We start from the raw sequence: 19,926 nt of genomic DNA, 5'->3' as shown, positions 1-19,926 counted from the left end.
CAACTGAAGATCAATTCTCTGTAAACAGGAAAAAACTTTTTTCCAAACCTAATTCAAACATACTGTCTTTGTAAACAAGTCTTATTATTTTCCACAACTGACTCTCGTGTCTTTTTTAAGTGAGTAAATGATGCCATTGTGTTTTAAGGTGTACTGTCCCTTAAAGGGACACTCCACTTTTTTGAAAATATGCTCATTTTCCAGCTCCCATAGAGTTAAACATTTGATTTTTACCGTTTTGGAATCCATTCAGCTGATCTCCGGGTCTGGCAGTACCACTTTTAGCATAGCTTAGCACAATCCATTGAATCTGATTAGACCATTAGCATTGTGTTAAAAAATAACCAAAGAGTTTATATATTTTTCCTATTTAAAACTTGAGTTACATCGTGTACTAAGACGACAGAAAATTAAAGTTGCGATTTTGGCAAGGAACTATACTCTCATTCTGGTGTAATAATCAAGGACTTTGCTGCTGTAATATGGCTGTAGGATGCGCAATGATATTACACAGTGCCCGAAAATAGTTCCCTACTATTGAAAGTAACCAAGGGGACTACTTTCAGGTGCTGTGTAATATCATTGCGCCTCCTGCAGCCATGTTACGCAGCTAAGTCCTTGATTATTACTCCAAAATGAGAGTATAGTTCCTAGCCATATCTGCCTTGAAAATCGCAACTTTAAATTTTCTTTCGGTCTTAGTACACAATGAAACTACAGAAGAGTCAAGTTTTAAATTGGAAAAATATCAAAACTCTTTGGTTATTTTTTAGCACGATGCTAATGGTCTAATCAGATTCAATGGATTGTGCTAAGCTATGCTAAAAGTGGTACAGCCAGACACGGAGATCAGCTGAATGGATTCCAAAATGGTAAAAATCAAATGTTTAACTCTAGGGGAGCTGGAAAATTAACATATAACATATCCCTTTAAAGAGTATACTGTATGTCCAAGATTTAAATTTGAGATCTGCTCTCACTAACCAAGAAGGAACAGAGAAAGATGAAGGAGACAAAGTAGAAATAAGCGAAATCACTGCCACACTCTTTTCCATTGGAGCCAGAGAGCGGGTCACACGGTCTGTCGCTCAGACATGCCAACATGATCTCATGCCAGCCTTCACCTGTAGCACTCCTATAACACAAATACACACAACATCATTAAAACTGTACTGTTTGCAAAAATAACTTCTTATGCTGCGTTCACATCAGCCGCGGTAGAGGCGTCACGTGCTTTCACTGTTAAGTAAATATTAAGATGCATTTACGCGCGGTAGACACAAATCCGCCTCATTCGCGCGTCTAGTTCCCGCAAATGACGAGTTGAAAAATCGGAACTTTGGCGGAAAATCGTGCCGCGTTAACCAATCAGGAGCTTGCTCTAGTAGTGACGTGATTACAGGAAGAGAGCGCAGAAGTCCCTCCCATGACGTGAATTTTCCATGTAAATGTCTCGAATAACTAGAGTTTCGTAAACTCAAAATGTTCAGATGTCCAACTACGTTTTTGCCGCCTCAACCGCATTTGGTGTGAATCCAGCATAATAGTTCGGAGCCGGAACTGGAGGAATTTTGCCAGAAGAATGGTCAGCTTTACCATCTAAGACAATATAGAGCCTCATCCACAACTACCACAAAAGACTCATTCGTGCGTCTAGTTCACGCAAATGACGCAAATTGAGTGTTGCCATGGGAAATGCGCGAGTTGAAAAATCTGAACTTTATCAGAAAATCGTGCCACGTTAACCAAATAGGAGCTTGCTCTAGTAGTGACGTGATTACAGGAAGCGAGCGGAATCGCAGAAGCCCATCCCATCACCAATTTTCCGCATAAATGTCTCAAATAACTAGAATTTCATAAACTCAAAATGTTCAGACGTCCAACTACTGTACGTGCCAATAGCGCGTTTTTGCCGCCTCAACCGCATTTGGTGTGAATCCAGTATAACAGTTCGGAGCCGGAACTAAAGGAGAATGGTCAGCTTTACCATCTAAGACAATATAGAGCCTCATCTACAACTACCACAAAAGACTTTAAGCTGTCATTGATGTTAAAAGGGGCAATACACACTATTAAGGGGTATGTAAACTTTTGATCAGAGTCATTTTTGTAGTTTCTGTCATATTGATTTAAAAAAGTAAACTCATTTGATTGATAATAAATGGCTTCAGCCAAACAATAACCATGAGTGAAATAAAAGTTTTATCATTTATATTCTCTGAAAAATTAAGAAATCATAAATTCTGCCAGGATATGTAAACTTATGAGCACAACTGTATCCCTTTGATATTGTAATTTTGCAATACAAGTACCTGAACAACAGCATCAGGGCCTGAAAAAAGGTGCGAAAATTGTTGTGATGATTGATGGCGGAATCATCAGTCAGTTGGATGTTACCGAACACCTAAAAGAGACAGAAAAGCACATCGGCATTTCAGTTTTGGATCAAGGACAGAGAAAGTGAGCAGTTTTGCTGTAGAAGAGCAAACAATGTGTACGCTTTCCCTATCGAGAGCGCATCAAAATACCTGCAGGGGTGGGAGTCAATAATTCAGACTGCCTGGAGGGTTTGTTACAGTAAGTATCTGCAGTATTAATAAGGCTACAGAGACCGACTGCATAAACTATGACTCATGCTTATTCATATTCTGACTTCAAGTCAGACAGCACACGCAGTATATAAATAAACACGCCGACTCACCAGATCTACACAGCGGTAATGCACTGACACTCAGCCAAAGGAATCAAAATAATCTGACAGCCAAATAAATAATAACAGATATACATCTTGGACCACAGACAGATTTTAAGCATATTGTCATGCTGTATGTGCAACAGTACACCAAATAATAACTTGTATACGCTTGTACAAGTCAGCAGTGCATTTCAAACTTTTACAACTTTGAGCTTTTTTTATCTTATCCAGGCAAAAATACCTCTATAGGAACGTTCGATGGAAGTTAATCTCAAAAGATTATTATAAAAAATAATTTACATTTCTTCCTCAATTCGCTAAAACAAGCATAACATTTTGTTTGGTTTTTTAATAAATGTCTATAGGACAAAACATCGTAAATAACATATTTTACAAAACAATTAATACTTTAACAATGCTGTTAAAGCCTTTAGGATGTCTTACAGTGTCACTACAGTGTCAGAAAAAAATGGTGCCTAGTTGCACAGGGCCAGTACCATTTTAAATACAGATATGTATACATTTAGGGCCAAAATGTACCTGTGAGGTACTAATATGCACTCTTTGGTACCAATATGCACCCTTGAGGTACTAATATGAACTCTTCAGGTACAAAGGTATACTTTTTAAAAGGGTACTGTCCCAGTAAAAGTAAGAGACCATTTTGACCATTTTAGGTATCATAGTCATTTTATGGTGGATGGAGAAACGAGGGTTGTGTTAGTGGAAGGAGTTTAGCTGATTATACAGCTTGCTGATGATGTAATTTCCTCCAACCCACAGGATACAATTAGCATTGATTTACAATGCAGTCCTAATATACTAGATGGCAGAGGCCATCATTTCCAACACAATCTGGGAGATTGCCTGCATGCACCGACCTAAATATGCAATCAAAGATGGGATCCAACGGCTTTCTTTTTCATAAAGGCTATGATATGAAGCTTTCGATAAGAAAACTCTGCAGTTTATGATGCATCGCTGTAGCTTTTTTTTCAATGAGTGTATCATGTTGAAGCCAGATGCATGCTGCAGCTCTGGAGATGAGATTCATTGGTGAAGCTGGCTCAGATGGCACAGCAGCTGGGTGTGAATGGTGTCTTAATGATGTTGTGACCGGTTGTTACCTGCATCCCGATGATGGCATAGATGAAGAAGAGCATAGCGATGAGGAGACACACATACGGTAGAGCCTAGGGGAGAACATAAAGTTACAGAAGCAGATTCAAATGCATACTCAAAAATGCATGCAATAATAAGGTTAAATGTATGATTTCATTGCCAGCCCTACTGAAAAATCCAGCAAAGACTAGCATAAGCTGGTAGCTGGTTTTAGCTGGATTAAGGTGGCAGTAGCTGGTCTAAGCTGGTCCTCCCTGCCTGGCAAAGCTGATCAAGCTGGTGAGTCAGCTGGCCTTCCAGCCTGACCAGCTAAGTCCAACTAGACCAGCTTGCTACATCATCAAAACCAAGCTGGGAGACCAACTAAAACCAGCTCACCAGCTTATGCTGGTCTTAGCTGGATTTTTAAGTAGGGAGTTTTGCTTTTTTTAAAAAAAACATGAAATTTACAAAGCATTGACACTTTTGTCTACATGCTAGTGTACACTTCCAGGGACATTCCACTTTTTTTGAAAATATGCTCAGCTCCCCTAGAGTTAAACATTTGATTCTTACCGTTTTGAAATCCATTCAGCTGATCTCCAGGTCTGGCGCTACCACTTTTAGCATAGCTTAGCACAATCCATTGAATCTGATTAGACCATTAGCATTGCGCTAACAAATAACCAAAGAGTTTCGATATTTTTTCCTATTTAAAACTTGACTCTTCTGTAGTTACATCGTGTACTAAGACCGACAGAAAAAAGTTGCGATATTCTAGGCAGATATGGTGAGGAACTATACTTTCAAACTGGCGTAATAATAAGTGACTTTGCTGATGTAACATGGCTGCAGCAGGCGTAGTGATATTATGCGCTGCCCGAAAATAGTCCCCTTGGTTACTTTCAATGGCAGGGGACTATTTTCGGGCAGTGCGTAATATTATTTTATAATATTTTTAATATAATATTAATGGATTGTGCTAAGCTATGCTAAAAGTGGTAGCGCCAGACCTGAAGATCAGCTGAATGGATTCCAAAAAGGTAAAAATCAAATGTTTAACTCCAGGGGAGCTGGAAAATGAGCATCATTTAAAAAAAGTGGAATGTCTCTTTAAAAGTTTATATGAACACTTTTAAATTTCGGTTCAAACCGAAATGTACAGGGTATGATATGGGGTATTATTATAAATAATAAATGAGACTGCTTTTGTTTGTTTTTTAAACATACTCTAGCTTAGCAGATGGCACAACAATCTATTCATCAATTCAGAAGTATTAATTGACATAATAATTTGTCATACTGTTTATTATCTCAGCATGATCTCACACGAATACTTAATTGTTTTACAAGGTGGCTAATTCATATAAACTTATTAATGTGAATCATACAAAAATTATGATTATTACATATAAAAGCAATAATAAAACCCCACCCATAAAACCAACGTCACTTGGGTGAAAGCAGGTCATACTAAAACATACATTTCTTTTGCCACCTCATAAAATTATAGCAACATTAAAGGTTAAGGTCTCACCTTAAAAGACTGAACAAAGGTCCACAGCAGGATGCGTATGGTGTATCCCTGCCGGAGAAGTTTAATGAGACGGGCAGCCCGGAAGAGTTTTAGGAAACTCAGATTAATCAGCTTATCCTAGAAACAGACGGAAATAGAGATCAGAGTTGCATCGCTGAATCTCGGCATCTAATTCCGACATGAGGGTTCAGTCAAAGGGTCTGCCACAGCCTCTGTTAAGTCTCTGTTAGATCTGATAAGATTATTGATAAGGTGTTACTAGACACACTGTCCTAACCAGGCAGTTTCCAAACATAAGCACACTAAACACATACTGTGTTTAAGTCTTAACAAAAGACATTTCTCTTTAACAAAGCATTTACATCATTTATCTAGTAAATATAGTTAGCTTGCAATAGTTAGCATATCCGGAACAAAGCATTTGCATAACTCGTCTGGGTAATATACTTATGCCGCAATAGCTAGCCTGTCTGGAACATTATTACTACGCTCGCTAGCACGGTTAATCTTAACCGCTGTATTCTGCTGCTTATGTTTACAATTGGTCTGTGTTTTCTCCTGCATCTATTCATGTAAAGCTACTTTGAAACAATTAAACAATTGTGAAAAGCCCTATATAAATAAAATTGAATAAAAACTGAATTGTGTGAGGTGAAACAATCAATTAATTATTCAATTAGTTTTACTTTAAGGTATAAGTACACTTATGTGGAGCAAAACAATAAAATGTCATAGTGGGCGGGGATACCTAGTGAGATGCTAATAAAAAAGCCAAGCATTTGGCTAAATGCTGTCTGTTACTAAATTCGAAGGCTGCAGCCTCCGGAGGTCGCATATAGCTACAGGCTGCATACATCATCAAACCTGGTTTATTTAAGTTAACTGAGCATTACATTCACAAGTCATAAGCTTATTAAGACAATTTACAATTAACTAAGAATAATAGTTAACTTTATAATTGCTAATATTCTGATCTTGATGACGTATACAGCCTACAAATGTAACCTCTGGAAGCTGCAGCCACTTTATTGGATCCCGCCTAGTTAGGACACAGTGTTTACAGTATCTCATGCATGTCTCTGTTAATAATTAGTCTCATACTGTTGCATTATTAGCCAACAGCTTTGCATAACATGCTTTAAGAAATGCAAATTTTGTAAAACAAACTGATAAATAAGGAAATTCATCCCTGTCATCATAGCTTAGTTCCGGATTGAACAAGCCTGACATTAGTGAACTCAGCATCAACATTAGCATAAGATGTGTGACAGAAGGAGAGGTCTGGACAGAGACGCAGGCAGGACATGACCGATGAAGCCACTTACCGTCTGTGCAGTCCGGTGGGGAAAGAAGCAGACAGGTGCCAACAGAGATTTAGCATGAAAATAGAGTCACAGTGAAATAGTTAGGAGATGCTAGAGTCTCTCTCCGAGACACAGAGACGTGGCTGTCAAAGATCATTGGGGAGATCTCCAGACTGTCATATGCACTTGAGCGGATCACTAAGTCTTATAAGTTCAATCATTAGGGATTAAACTGAATGATTTGGAAACAACACGAAGAGGTTGCTTAGAACGAATCGGTTTAATGTGCCGTACTACAATGCACTTTATACAAAGTCCAATTTCTGTTTCTTGATTCTGATGTGCAATGGGAGATTCCTGAAGTGTGCCTGTAATGTTAACCACTGAACACAGAAATAGACACAAACTGAAAGCAGAGTAGAAATGCAACACAGATGTGACACAAAAATAAACACTGAAAGCTGACAAAGAGAGAGATTGTAATGTTTGGAAAAAATGTCATTGTAATTGTGCATACTATGCGTAACTAAATTTAAATGAAGTCATTATCAGTTTTGTAGCATAAACACCACCCCTTTCTATGTAAATTGGACATCTGATTGGTTGTGGTGCAATGATGCTGTACAACTCTATTAAAGCATGCCAAAACATGTCTATTTAATGCATCCTCCACAAACTTTGTACTCCGTACCAAGCCATTAAATCAGCAGCTGCACAGTTAAATTGCATTCAGCACAGATTTTGTGGCTGTTTATTAAGTACCATAATTATTTTAATAAAACGGAAGCTAAAACAATATAAACAGAATGTGTGACTAAATGTCTCTATCAAATTCTTATTGAATATCATTCAAGGTTTTTCATAATAACAGCGTGCTTTGCATTGGAAAACTATTCTGAAAAGCTTTGAAACCGAAGTGTTTCTGAGGACTTACCTTGATCTCTGTGACTAAGATGTCTGTGATGCTTCCCAACACAGTAACAAAGTCGAAAATGTTCCATGCCTCCTTCAAGTAGTTCTGCACACATTCAGAAAAATATAGGAGAAAACTAAACTAAATCCCAACAATGTTTAAAACCTAAAAGCATCTTAAATGTTATCTTATGGTAAAAGGCCTTAACTGCAACAAACAAACTGCAGCGAAATATAAACAAAATCAATGAACATGTTGTGTAAGATAAACATACACTTAAACGTGTAAACATTGACTTGTTAAGATCGCCCACGGACTATCTTTCCTCAATTATATTTTATAGTTATATGGTTATAAAGAAACTACCACAATGCACTGACTATCTTAAGTGCCAGGTTGCCAGGTTGTTCTGAAGACTTCGTCCATATTACTAAATAGTTGCAAAAATGTTCTAGGAGGTTGTCAGGTTGTTCGAAGGACTTTGGACCATATAACTATAGACGGTTTCATCGGACGCATGTGCGCTGACGTGATACACGTCTGGATCCGAACTTTACTTCCGATTTTGTTTTTTTTAATGGTCTGACTAGTTGCTAAACTGATCTCTTGAAGAAATGCCTCGTTGAAAATAACAAATGTTTTGGTTTCCTAGGTAATCTATGTGTTGTTTTTTTGCTTGTTATATAAAATAAACTACGTTTAAAGAACTTTGTTGTTATTTATTCTTAGCGGAGTTTACCGGAAGTTACGTGCGGACCACGACAGCCACTTGTTTATGTTGTTACTGCTGAAACCGTCTATACGGTTTCTAAAATGTTCTAGGAGGTTGCCAGGTTGTTCGATAGACTTCGACCATATTACTATACGGTTTCTAAGATGTTCTAGGAGGTTGCCAGGTTATTTGATGGACTTCAACCATACTATAGGTAATCTACTATACGGTTTCTAAGATGTTCTAGGAAGTTGCCAGGTTGTTCGATGGACTTCGACCATATTACTATACGGTTTCTAAGATGTTCTAGGAGGTTGCCAGGTTGTTCGATGGACTTCGATCATATTACTATACGGTTTCTGTTTTAGGAGGTTGCCAGGTTGTTCGATGGTCTTCGACCATATTACTATACGGTTTCTAAGATGTTCTAGGAGGTTGCCAGGTTGTTCGATGGACTTCGATCATATTACTATACGGTTTCTGTTTTAGGAGGTTGCCAGGTTATTCGATGGACTCTAACCATATTACTATACGGTTTCTAAAATGTTCTAGGAGGTTGCCAGGTTGTTCTGAAGATTTTTACCATATTACTATACAGTTGCTAAGATGTTCTAAGAGGTTGCCAGGATGTTCTAGGGACTTTGAACATATTTCTATATTGCTAATATAGAAATTGCTAATATGTTCTAGATGGTTGCTAGATTGTTCTGAAGATTTTGACTTTATTATTATTATACACTTGCTAAGATGTTCTAGGAGGTTGCCGGGTTGTTCTAAGGACTTCGACCATATTACTATACGGTTGCTAAGATGTTCTAGGAGGTTGCCAGGTTGTTCTGAAGATTTTGACTATTATTATACAGTTGCTAAGATGTTCTATGTGGTTGCCATGTTGTTCTAAATACTTAGAACATCTTATCAACCATATGGTAATATGGTCGAAGATAGTTATCAGTTTGTTCTGAATACTTCATCCATATTACTAAACAGTTGCTAAAATGTTCTAGGAGGTTGCCAGGTTGTTCTGAAGACTTAGAACATCTTAGCAACCATATAGCAATATGGCCGAAGATGGTTGTCAGTTTGTTCTGAAGACCTGGCCATATTACTATACAGTTGCTAAGATAATCTAGGTGGTTGCCAGGTTGGTCTAAGGACTTCAAGCATATTACTATACAGTTGTTATAAGATGTTCTAGGAGGTTGCCAGGTTGTTCTGAAGACTTAGAACATCTTAGCAACCATGTAGCAATATTGTCAAAGATGGCTGTCCGTTTGTTCTAAAGACTTGGCCATATTACTATACAGTTGCTAAGATGTTCTGGGAGGTTGCCAGGTTGTTCTGAAGATGCTAAAAAATACTATACTGTGGCTAATATGTTCTAGGTGGTTGCCAGGTTGTTCTGATTATTTTTACCACATTGCTATACAGTGGCTAAGATTTTTTAGGTGGTTGCCAGAGTGTTACTAGGTCAAGTCAAACAAACTCACCAAGGTCTCTGTGATATTTTGGTTTTTAGATATGGCATTGGTCCTTTTTCAATGTATGTATCATAGGAATTTCTCACCTCTTACATCATCCACCCTAAGTAAGAGCAATATCAATAGTGACATTGTGTGCTAAATAAAGTGCAGACACACAGGCAGCCTCAAATGCAAACAGTGATAAGTCATGTCATAGATCTTATACAGCAGGCTGATCTGTCAGGTGTCTTAGCCCTGTGCCCGTTCCTCTTCTGAATGCCGCAGGGATTTGTCAAGCGCTGCTAGACAAGACGGTCAGAAGCACATGAGCGAGACACATTCATCAGCCTAGAGCGGCAAACAGGTGGAGGTAAACACGAGCATCATGCGCTGTGAAAGCTTCTTAACAAATGAGCCTGGCAAATGGAGCTTGTGATGAGACCTTCTGCTGTGGGTCAGACCAGCCGGCGCTGAAGGGAGATTTATGAATCGCTCTTAAACTGTACACTCATGAAAACTTCTCACCCACAGGGTTGCCATTACCCTCTCGCTGAGATCACAGTGTACATGCTATCAATGGACCCATAATGGTGGTGAAATAACCAACAGAGCTCAATGTTTCCCACTGAAATCACTCATTCATTTTTTTTCACGTTGCTCTGATCTTCACAAAATTTAATAACATTTATTTTACAAAGCCAGATATTATGAAGTCTGGTTTACTTTATAGACGGTTTCAGCAGTTACAACAAAAACAAGCGGCTGTCACGGTCCGCACGTAACTTCCGGTAAACTCTGCTAATAATAAATAACAACAAAGTACTTTAAACGTAGTTTATTTACAAGCAAAAAAACAACACATAGATTACATGGGAAACCAAAACATTTGTTATTTTCGACGATGCATTTCTTCAAGAGATCAGTTTAGCAACTAGTCAGACTATTAAAAAAATGAAACCAGAAGTAAAGTTCGGATCCAGACTTGTATCACGTGCGTCCGATGAAACCGTCTATAGCTTGATTTGGCAAGAATGCCATAATATTTACACTCTAAAAACCCATGTTTCAACCCACGGTTGGGTAAAATATGGACAAACCCAACTGTTGGTTGAGATTAACTCTTTCTCTGCCATTGACAAGTTATCTTGTCAATTAAGAGAAAACATTTGCATGAAAAAAGTGTTCCTGATGAGTTTTTATAGTAATCTGTAATACCGCAATTACCCAATTTATAAAAAACTGAAACAAAAAATAATTTATTAATTTTAAACTCTGTTTATGTTTTGATAATCGTTCTGAATCTGATCTCTAACTAAATTCCTTCACAAAAATGCAATTTTTCAGCTTTTTGCTAAAAAAAAATTACATATACAGTATTGATATAGATAGGATGAAACTTTTTTCCCTGTTTTGTTTGTTTGTTTGTTTATTGTTTTGTTTTTTAAGTAGAAGGTCTGTTCTTTCATTTGATATATTTGTATGTTTATATATTTTTAGAAGAAAAAAATTCTAGAAGGCATTTTGTGATTTTTTTTGAAAATCACAAAAAATGCTGGCTTTAAAAAAGGCTGACGGGGAATGAATTAACCTAGAAAAAGTTCATTTTCGACCTTCAGAAGTGATAATTAATAAATAATTATTCTATTTATTTATTTATTAAATAATTATCTTATGATAGAATTGTTTTACCTCGGATCTGAAAAAAGTGTTATTTCTGTGCCATCACAAAAATGGCACAGAAATAACACAGTTACCCTTTAAGATTTAAACCAAAAGTCAGTCAAATAGTCCTTCGGACGAAGAATTTAAACATATTTTCTATCCTTATCGGTTGTATAAAACGTGTTCACTTTGACTCCCAGTATTGCGTAACACCCACCCAGTCCATCCGAAACTGTGACTTCAGCTGTTTTTGCATGCAGTGTATGTGGATCACAGCATGCGATGCACATCAAACGGTCTTAACAGTTGGTTGCTCCTGTCTAACGTACACTGATGTAACTACTTGAAACCTGAATTTCCAGTACAGCTTTAAATAATGATTAAAGATCAGCAACAGTGTCTCCAGTCTTACCAGAGGACCGAAGGCGATGACCTTGAGGATGCACTCCAGTGTAAAGAGAGCAGTGAAGATGATGTTCAGCCACTTCAACATGTCTTCATATGGGTCAGGAGCTTTATAGAACTGCAAAAGAAAAAAACATGCTGACTCTGAACATATTCACATAATCTAAAGTAAATCTGTAAAACACGCTCTCAGGAACCTAAAACAAGGTATGATTTATTCATAGCTGAATATTTTCATGCAATAATTAGTATCACTGAACTTTGAAGTCTTGTGGTATTAGAGTCTATTGCTTTGCAGTGTCTTAACACTCCCGCTTAAAGAACTGGAGGGCACTATCTGCTGGCAGCTATCCAAACAAACAATCGACTGATGAACTCTGGGTTGCAACAACACTCATCCCCAAGGAATGACATTATGTCTCTATGCTTGGAAGCACTGATTCAATCTACTTGTAAATAACAGACTATGTAAATGTCTTTCAGAAAATTGTTTCTAAACACATTATAAATGTTAGAAAATGTTGAACTATGTAGTACTGAATTGTGGAGCAACATGATCTCATGGAAATCTGTTATAGTTACGGAAAATTGGATCACTTTATCCGTGTCCAAGTCTCAGAATTTTTGGGTATACTATCATTTTAACTATCAATAAACGTGTCCAAAACTGCCACATCACAATACCACAGCAGGTGGTAAACATCAGATGTTTACCTTCATCATGAGGACCACGGTGTTGACGGCAATCATGGTCAGGATGGAGTATTCGAAAGGGGTGGACACTACAAACTTCCACATCTTGTATTGGAAAGATTGCTTGTCCGCAGGCATGTACCGGGTCAGGGGCTTGGCGTTGATGGCGAAGTCGATACAAGCTCGCTGCAAACATCAAAGTAGGCTTTATCTCATCATTAAGTCCTCAGTAACATTCTGAACAGCAGATCTATGAGTAGATAGCTACACTCATCATCCTAATCACAAATGATGTATCAATGCTACCAAAGTCAACGCTGTTTGACAAGAAGTAGGGGTGCACGGGGCAAAAAACTAACGTGGGGATAGTTGTAACACGGACTGTTTACATTGTTGGTCAAGGTTGAGCGTTTTGTTTTTCCGGTATTTTTTCACGCCGCCAAAAGACGATTTCCCACAAATTATTGAAAAATATTTTCTAGAAAGTTATTGATGAACGAGTGTTGGGTGTGTAAGATACCAAATCCAATGCTATGTCATATTAATCAGTGTCTTGTTGACTAAAACATAGCATCATTTTAAAATATGTCTGCAGCTCTTGGCAACTTTTTAGGTGTTCTTGAAAATATTTTGACCCAGCGGGGTTAATTGTAACGCTGTGTTACAAATAACCCATCAGCACTTACGATATGAAAACCGCTAACGTTAGCGTAATTCTTGCCGTTGTTTTAAATAGGCTACACATGAATGATTGCTGGCTGCCAAAAAAAACGTGCCTGTCTTATCAAAAATCATGTGTCAGATTTATTTTTGTTCATATCTTTAATATTGATTGAATAAGGTCATGTTAAAGATTGAAATCATAATGAAATGAGCGGCTAAAATTTAATGCTCATTATCTCAAAATTTGATTTTGAAACTGTAGTATGGTTATTACAGACTGGGTCACATATAAAAAAGTTTTGTTATAATTGTGCTGCTTTTTCTAACATATTTAGACATTTGTATCCATTTATAATTGAACTATTGTTAGAAAAGGGCTGGATGAATGAATACAGTGTGGATACCTGTCTATTATAGACAGATATATAAACAATATCCACTTCAAGTATATAGACAAAATAGTATTAAAATATTTGCCTGCAAACTTATAGTTTTAGCAAGTGTTACAACTAACCCCATGCCTGTTACAATGAACCCCACCTATGGGGTAAGTTGTAACGTTTGAACTTCTGTCACGTTTGGTGTAATTGTCCAAGAATGGTAAGTACTAGAAACAAACTTCAAATGTTCATTTGTAGCAGAGATGTGTGTGTTGCTTGTGTCAAAAAAATTAATCAAACTCAAATATTTTTTTAATGATTGAGCCAAAACCAAAAAGTTTTAGGTTGTGCCCCGCTCTCCCCTATAATTGATCTGTCTTCTCCAGGACACATACTTTTGGCAAAGTTTAAAGCAGCATTGCATGAATACTATACCCAATCAAATCCCAGAATGCATTGCATAAAAATCAAAAAAAAAAATATATATATATATATATATATATATATATACAGGGTTTAAATTGGGCCGGGGCCGTCCGGGGCTAAGCCCCGGCACATAGGCTGAAGGTCGCGCTCTGCTCTTGCCAGTGTACTCGCTGCGCTGGTGGGTGTGTACTCGCTGCGCTGGTGCGTGTGCACTGACGCGAAGGGAATAATGTGTTTTCATTCATTATGGGGAATACTTACCAACGCAAGTTCAACGATTTGCGTGAGCAGATTACATACAAAGTCAATGCAAAGACGCAACCAGGCGCGTCCTCGCACGGGGCGATGAAAATTACGCTAATTGGGCGCCGCAATTGCCGCTAAAACACGCGCTTTTCCCTTTAAATGCGTCTTCGCGCAAGTTATGCAACTCAAGCGAAAAAACTCAGAACTTCAAGAACGCGCTCTCACGCAGGATCATTTGACGAGAGAGAGAGACAGAGAGAGAGGTAATAATGGTGCCCACGTCTAGAAAACTTCATAGATGACTAGAAACGTGTAAAGGATTAAAGTATGTATGTCACTCATCTAATTACATTGTGTTAAGGATAACACTGGATATAACTATTGTATAGTTTAATAAAATAATGTATTTTGATTACACAAATCAAACCTAACTATATGATTGTTTTAGCTGCTGACCAGCATAGGGAATCTCTATGGCTAATTTATAAGACATGTTGTTGATACAGTACTGTGTGTTGTACCTTTTCTTGTTAATTTAGTCTTTTGGGGTAGCCTATCTTATGCCTAGAATTATTCAAGGAGGTTGATTCTTTTAACTTCCTTTAAAGTTTGATCAATTGTGCATAATGACATGTGCAACAAATGGATATAGGGTGTCAAACTCATAGATTTGCATCATTTAAAATTCAGATGCTCTTTTTAAAATATTTTGGGTCAACCTCTGGCACAGATTTAAAGCTGAAACTTATCAACTTCTATCAGAGAATGTCATTGAAACACACCAGTGGCTTTGCTATCATCAGTATTAAACATGTTACCCCTTGAAGTACCCCTCCCCCCCGAGCCCCCCCACATAACAAATCCCAATTTAACCCCTGCATATATATATATATATATATATATATATATATATATATATATATATATATATATATATATATATATATATATATATATATATATATATATATATATATATATATATATATATATATATATATATATACATATACTTATTTACAACTGAATACTATTGATAAAATAAAATAGTCTTCTGAGTTGATGTATATCTACAGTATTAAAAAATGGTTTTATAATAGTTAAGATGCTGCCCACATAGGCAGTAGACAGCAATGTTGTTCAGTAGGTTTCGGAACAGAAATAGAGATTTGTGCTTGAATGGTCCAGTAGCTCCTCCCGAGGTTTTCTGGTGTGTTTGTCAGAGGAACTTAGAATCAAGGTAGTGAAAACATAGACGGACAGCTGTGTTGGCCTCACACAGTTAAAATACAGTCTCATAAGAGAGCTACTCTTCCAGGCATCTTGTAACTGTCTGTACATATCCTGTATGATGAGACTTTGACCTTGAACATGTACCACATTACTATTTTAAACTCACTGATACCGTTTGCTGTCAGCCATCCTCCCACCTACTCATCCACTCACTTTAAAGACCCAATAAAAAATATTTACACACACGCATTTGCATTTATTAACCTTATAAGTCTAAACTGTAATTGAGTTCATAAATATACAAATGAGAAACACTAACCCAGGGCTAAAATGATTTACAATGTGAAATTAGGCGTTTAACTTGCCCCTGATCGTCCTACACACCTCGTTCTTCTCCAAGCTGCATTCTGACATGGCTTTATCTCCTTGCTCCTGGAACGTGATGATGATCAAGGCCACAAAGATGTTGACAAAGAAGAAGGGGAAGACGATAAAGTAGACCACGTAGAAGATGGAGGTTTCCATGCGGAAACCCGGACTGGGACCCTGGTCCTCATATGTTGCATCCACGGAGTGTTTCAGCACTCTGAAGAAACACAGAGAGAATATGAGCAAGATGACTTTTATTATACATAGATGTGTAGATACTTCTCACATTGATACTTGATACTGGTATTCTATTGTTATGTTAGAAAAAAACTTTAAACTGCAAATGTATTGTAAATAACTGTATTTACTCAAGCTAGAGAAAAAACGACTGAAGACATTGACTTAAAACTGCAGAGAGGGGAATATATTTGTGATTTTAACACAGTAGGGATGCAAGAGATCTCAGAGACCCAGAGGTGTCTGTTGTTAAAAATGATTTAAGTTGTGGATTTTCTTTTTGCATGAATTATTCCTCTCTATAAAAATGGATATTCATGTTTTGAAGAATAATTATACAGACTCACGTTGGCCAGCCCTCTCCTGTGGAGACGGTGAACAAGGTCAGAAAGGCCCAAAGGACGTTGTCATAATGAAAATCATACTTCTTCCATTCCCGCGGCTGTGTTATGGCCACTCCATTGCTACCATACTCCAGAAACTGCCCCCTTGAGAAATGAACAGTCATTTCCAATTATATTCACATTCATTCACCTTATCCTAACCCATTCACATTAAGATATGTGTATGTATGAATGTTTACCGACACATGTCTGTCCATGTCTGTCTGTGTGTCTGTCCATGTCTGTCTTTTTATTATTAATACATACAAATTTAAATATCAATCTAACCTCATGTTTGTCTGTCTGTCTATCTTTTATTGATAAATAAAAATGTAAATATCAATCTAACCTCCTGTCTGTCTGTCTGTCTATGATATAAAAATAAAAATGTAAATATCAATCTAACTGCCTGTCTCTCTGCCTGTCATTGATACATAAAAATGTAAATATCAATGTATCCACCTGTCTGTCTGTCTGCCTGCCTGTTTTTCTGTTTGTCATTGATACATAAAAATGTAAATATCAATGTAACAACCTGTCTGTATATCTGTCTCTCGGTCTGCCCGTATATTATTGATAAATAAAAATGTAAATATCAATTTAACCACCTGTCTGTATATCTGTCTCTCTGTCTGCCTGTGTATTATTGATAAATAAAAATGTAAATATCAATTTAACCACCTGTCTGTCTGTCATTGATACATAAAATGTAAATATCAGTGCAACTACCTGTCTGTCTGTCTGTCTGCCTGTCTTTCTGTATGTCATTGATACATAAAAATGTAAATATCAATTTAACCACCTGTCTGTCTGTCTGTCTGTCTGTCTCTCGGTCTGCCTGTCTATTATTGATAAATAAAAATGTCAATATTAATGTAACCACTGTTCTGTCTGTCTGTCCATCTGCCTGTCATTGATAAATAAACATTTACATATCTCTCTGTCTATTATTGATAAATAAAAATGTAAATATCAATGTAACCACTGGTCTGTCCATCTGCCTGTCATTGATAAATAAAAATGTACATATTAATTTAACCACATGTCTGTCTGTCTGTCTGTCTGTCTGTCTGTCTGTCTTTCTGTCTATTATTGATAAATAAAAATGTAAATATCAATTTAACCACCTGTCTGTCTGTCTGTCTTTCTGTCTATTATTGATAAATAAAAATGTAAATATCAATTTAACCACCTGTCTGTCTGTCTGTCTTTCTGTCTATTATTGATAAATAAAAATTTAAATATCAATTTAACCACCTGTCTGTCTGTCTGTCTTTCTGTCTATTATTGATAAATAAAAATGTAAATATCAATTTAACCACTAGTCTGTCTGTCTCTCTGTCTGCCTGTCTATCTGTCTGTCTATTATTAATAAATAAATATGTAAATATCAATGTAACCACATGTATGTCGGTCTGCCTGTCTCTCTGTCTGTCTATTATTGATAAATAACAATATAAATATCAATTTAACCACCTGTCTGTCTGTCTGTCTGTCTGTCTGTCTGTCTGTCTTTCTGTCTATTATTGATAAATACAAATTTAAATATAAATTTAACCACCTGTCTGTCTGTCTGTCTTTCTGTCTATTATTGATAAATAAAAATGTAAATATCAATTTAACCACTAGTCTGTCTGTCTCTCTGTCTGCCTGTCTATCTGTCTGTCTATTATTAATAAATACATATGTAAATATCAATGTAACCACATGTCTGTCGGTCTGCCAGTCTCTCTGTCTGTCTATTATTGATAAATAACAATGTAAATATCAATTTAACCACCTGTCTGTCTGTCTATTATTTATAAATAAAAATGTAAATATCAATGTAACCATTTGTCCATCTGTCTGTCATTGATACATAAAAATGTAAATATCAATGTACTGTAACCACGTGTATGTCTTTCTGTCTGTAATTGATATATCAAATGTAAATATCAATCTAAACTCCTGTCTGTCTGCCTATCATTGATACATAAAAATGTAAATATCAGTCTAAACTCCTGTCTATCTATCTGTTTGTCAATTTTTGTTTTTTCATTTATTCAGTCTGTAGACTGTATGCAGGCAGTCTTGTCAAAGCACATCTGTACCTGCAGTCTTTCTCCAGGGTTTTGGACTCATCGGTGCAGTGAAAGAACTTTCCTTTGAAAAGCTGCACGGCGATGACGGCGAAGATGAACATGAAAAGGATGTAAACGATGAGGATGTTCAGCACATTCTTCAAAGAGTTCACCACGCAGTCAAACACGGCCTGGGGACACACAAACAACACATCAGACCCCGGCAACCTTGCCGTCACACACACACACATCTTCATTAAAATCCATCTGAGCCCAACAGATCGTCTTGTGTTACTACCATAAAGCTCATGTGAAACCTTAATAGCTCTAAATCACACGATCACTTACAGTAATATGTGAGGTAGGGGGTGTAAATCATCTCATTTTTCTGTCATTTCTGCTCATTTTTATGCCTTCAGGGTATCATTATTGGCTGAGCAATGTATATTTTCTCACCAATAATGTTAATGGGATCTTCACATGCAGAACCAACCTTACAATGACCCTTACACTTTGTGTGTGATATTTTTATACTGTGAGGCAAACTGAAAATTTATTTATTACTCTATTACTTTTGCTAATGCCACTCGTGACAAATCTTCAGCCGCGTAAAATAATGTATTTTTAAACATACAATTTGGCCATGTAATGAGAAAATAAAGTGTCTCTAAAACGATTTGTGTCCATGTGTCCTTGGGGGCATTTCACAGACTTCTATGGCTTTTATACAGAGTAAGTTATAAATACCATAGCCCAAGCCTAATTTTATGCATTTTTACAAATTAAAAAACTAATTCCGTCAGTTTTTGCTCACTTCTAAGAAAATTATAATTAAGTAGTTAAACACGCACGCATGCACACAGTAATTGCATAACCTGTACAAAAAAAAATCAGCTATTGTGCAATACTTTTAAAAAAATAAATATTTTATTATTATTTATTGTATCGTATACTACACTGTATGCAGTAAGCAGTCCATATAGCAGAAGATAGATGCACACAGTTTTTTTTTAATAATAGACAGGTAAGAGTTTTGTGGACATTTGACAATACAGAAAACACCAGTATCAGTTTTTTCCATCCTCACCTGAAGCTGAATACACATTGAGCTCCTATAAACAATTTACTTCCACTTTGGTGAATATTTTTACATAATCTTGCTCTCTCGAACCCACCTGCAGGCTCTCTGCAGAGAAGAAACATAAAGGGTTAAATGGACAAGACATTACCTTTAGTTTGGGCAACCGTTTGATGGTCTTCAGGGGCCTTAGCACTCGAAGGACCCTCAGCGACTTTATGGTGTTAATATCCTTGCCTTTGGTCCCTCTGTGTGAAGAAAGCCACGAGTTAGAGATGTTTCTCAAAATCTAATATCTTTGGGGTCACACACACACTTGATAGGGTTTGATGTCATCTGGCAGCACATGCATATAGCATAAACTCA

General features: G+C 36.8%; 1 protein-coding gene across 10 annotated transcripts in view; it reads right to left on the bottom strand.

The window, feature by feature from the left end:
- cacna1bb (calcium channel, voltage-dependent, N type, alpha 1B subunit, b) overlaps positions 1–19,926 on the bottom strand; it is a 176,730-nt gene that overhangs the window by 21,329 nt on the left and 135,475 nt on the right. For all 10 annotated transcript variants that reach the window (XR_012371170.1, XM_073871366.1, XM_073871365.1 and 7 more), the window contains 11 exons: positions 19,712–19,808; positions 18,513–18,673; positions 16,387–16,527; positions 15,818–16,019; positions 12,507–12,671; positions 11,800–11,910; positions 7,572–7,655; positions 5,334–5,450; positions 3,823–3,888; positions 2,313–2,404; positions 985–1,135 (listed from right to left, as the gene is read on the bottom strand). Coding sequence is in view for 9 of the 10 variants with exons in the window: in XM_073871366.1 (XP_073727467.1) it covers positions 985–1,135; positions 2,313–2,404; positions 3,823–3,888; positions 5,334–5,450; positions 7,572–7,655; positions 11,800–11,910; positions 12,507–12,671; positions 15,818–16,019; positions 16,387–16,527; positions 18,513–18,673; positions 19,712–19,808 (1,387 nt within the window). In the remaining variant the exon portion in view is untranslated. The remainder of the gene's footprint in view (positions 1–984; positions 1,136–2,312; positions 2,405–3,822; positions 3,889–5,333; positions 5,451–7,571; positions 7,656–11,799; positions 11,911–12,506; positions 12,672–15,817; positions 16,020–16,386; positions 16,528–18,512; positions 18,674–19,711; positions 19,809–19,926) is intronic.

Source organism: Misgurnus anguillicaudatus, chromosome 9 (genome assembly GCF_027580225.2).
Source record: "Misgurnus anguillicaudatus chromosome 9, ASM2758022v2, whole genome shotgun sequence".
Taxonomy (NCBI): Eukaryota; Metazoa; Chordata; class Actinopteri; order Cypriniformes; family Cobitidae; genus Misgurnus; species Misgurnus anguillicaudatus.
Note: the sequence above shows the minus strand (reverse complement) of the source record. Positions and strands in the feature narration are given on the sequence as shown.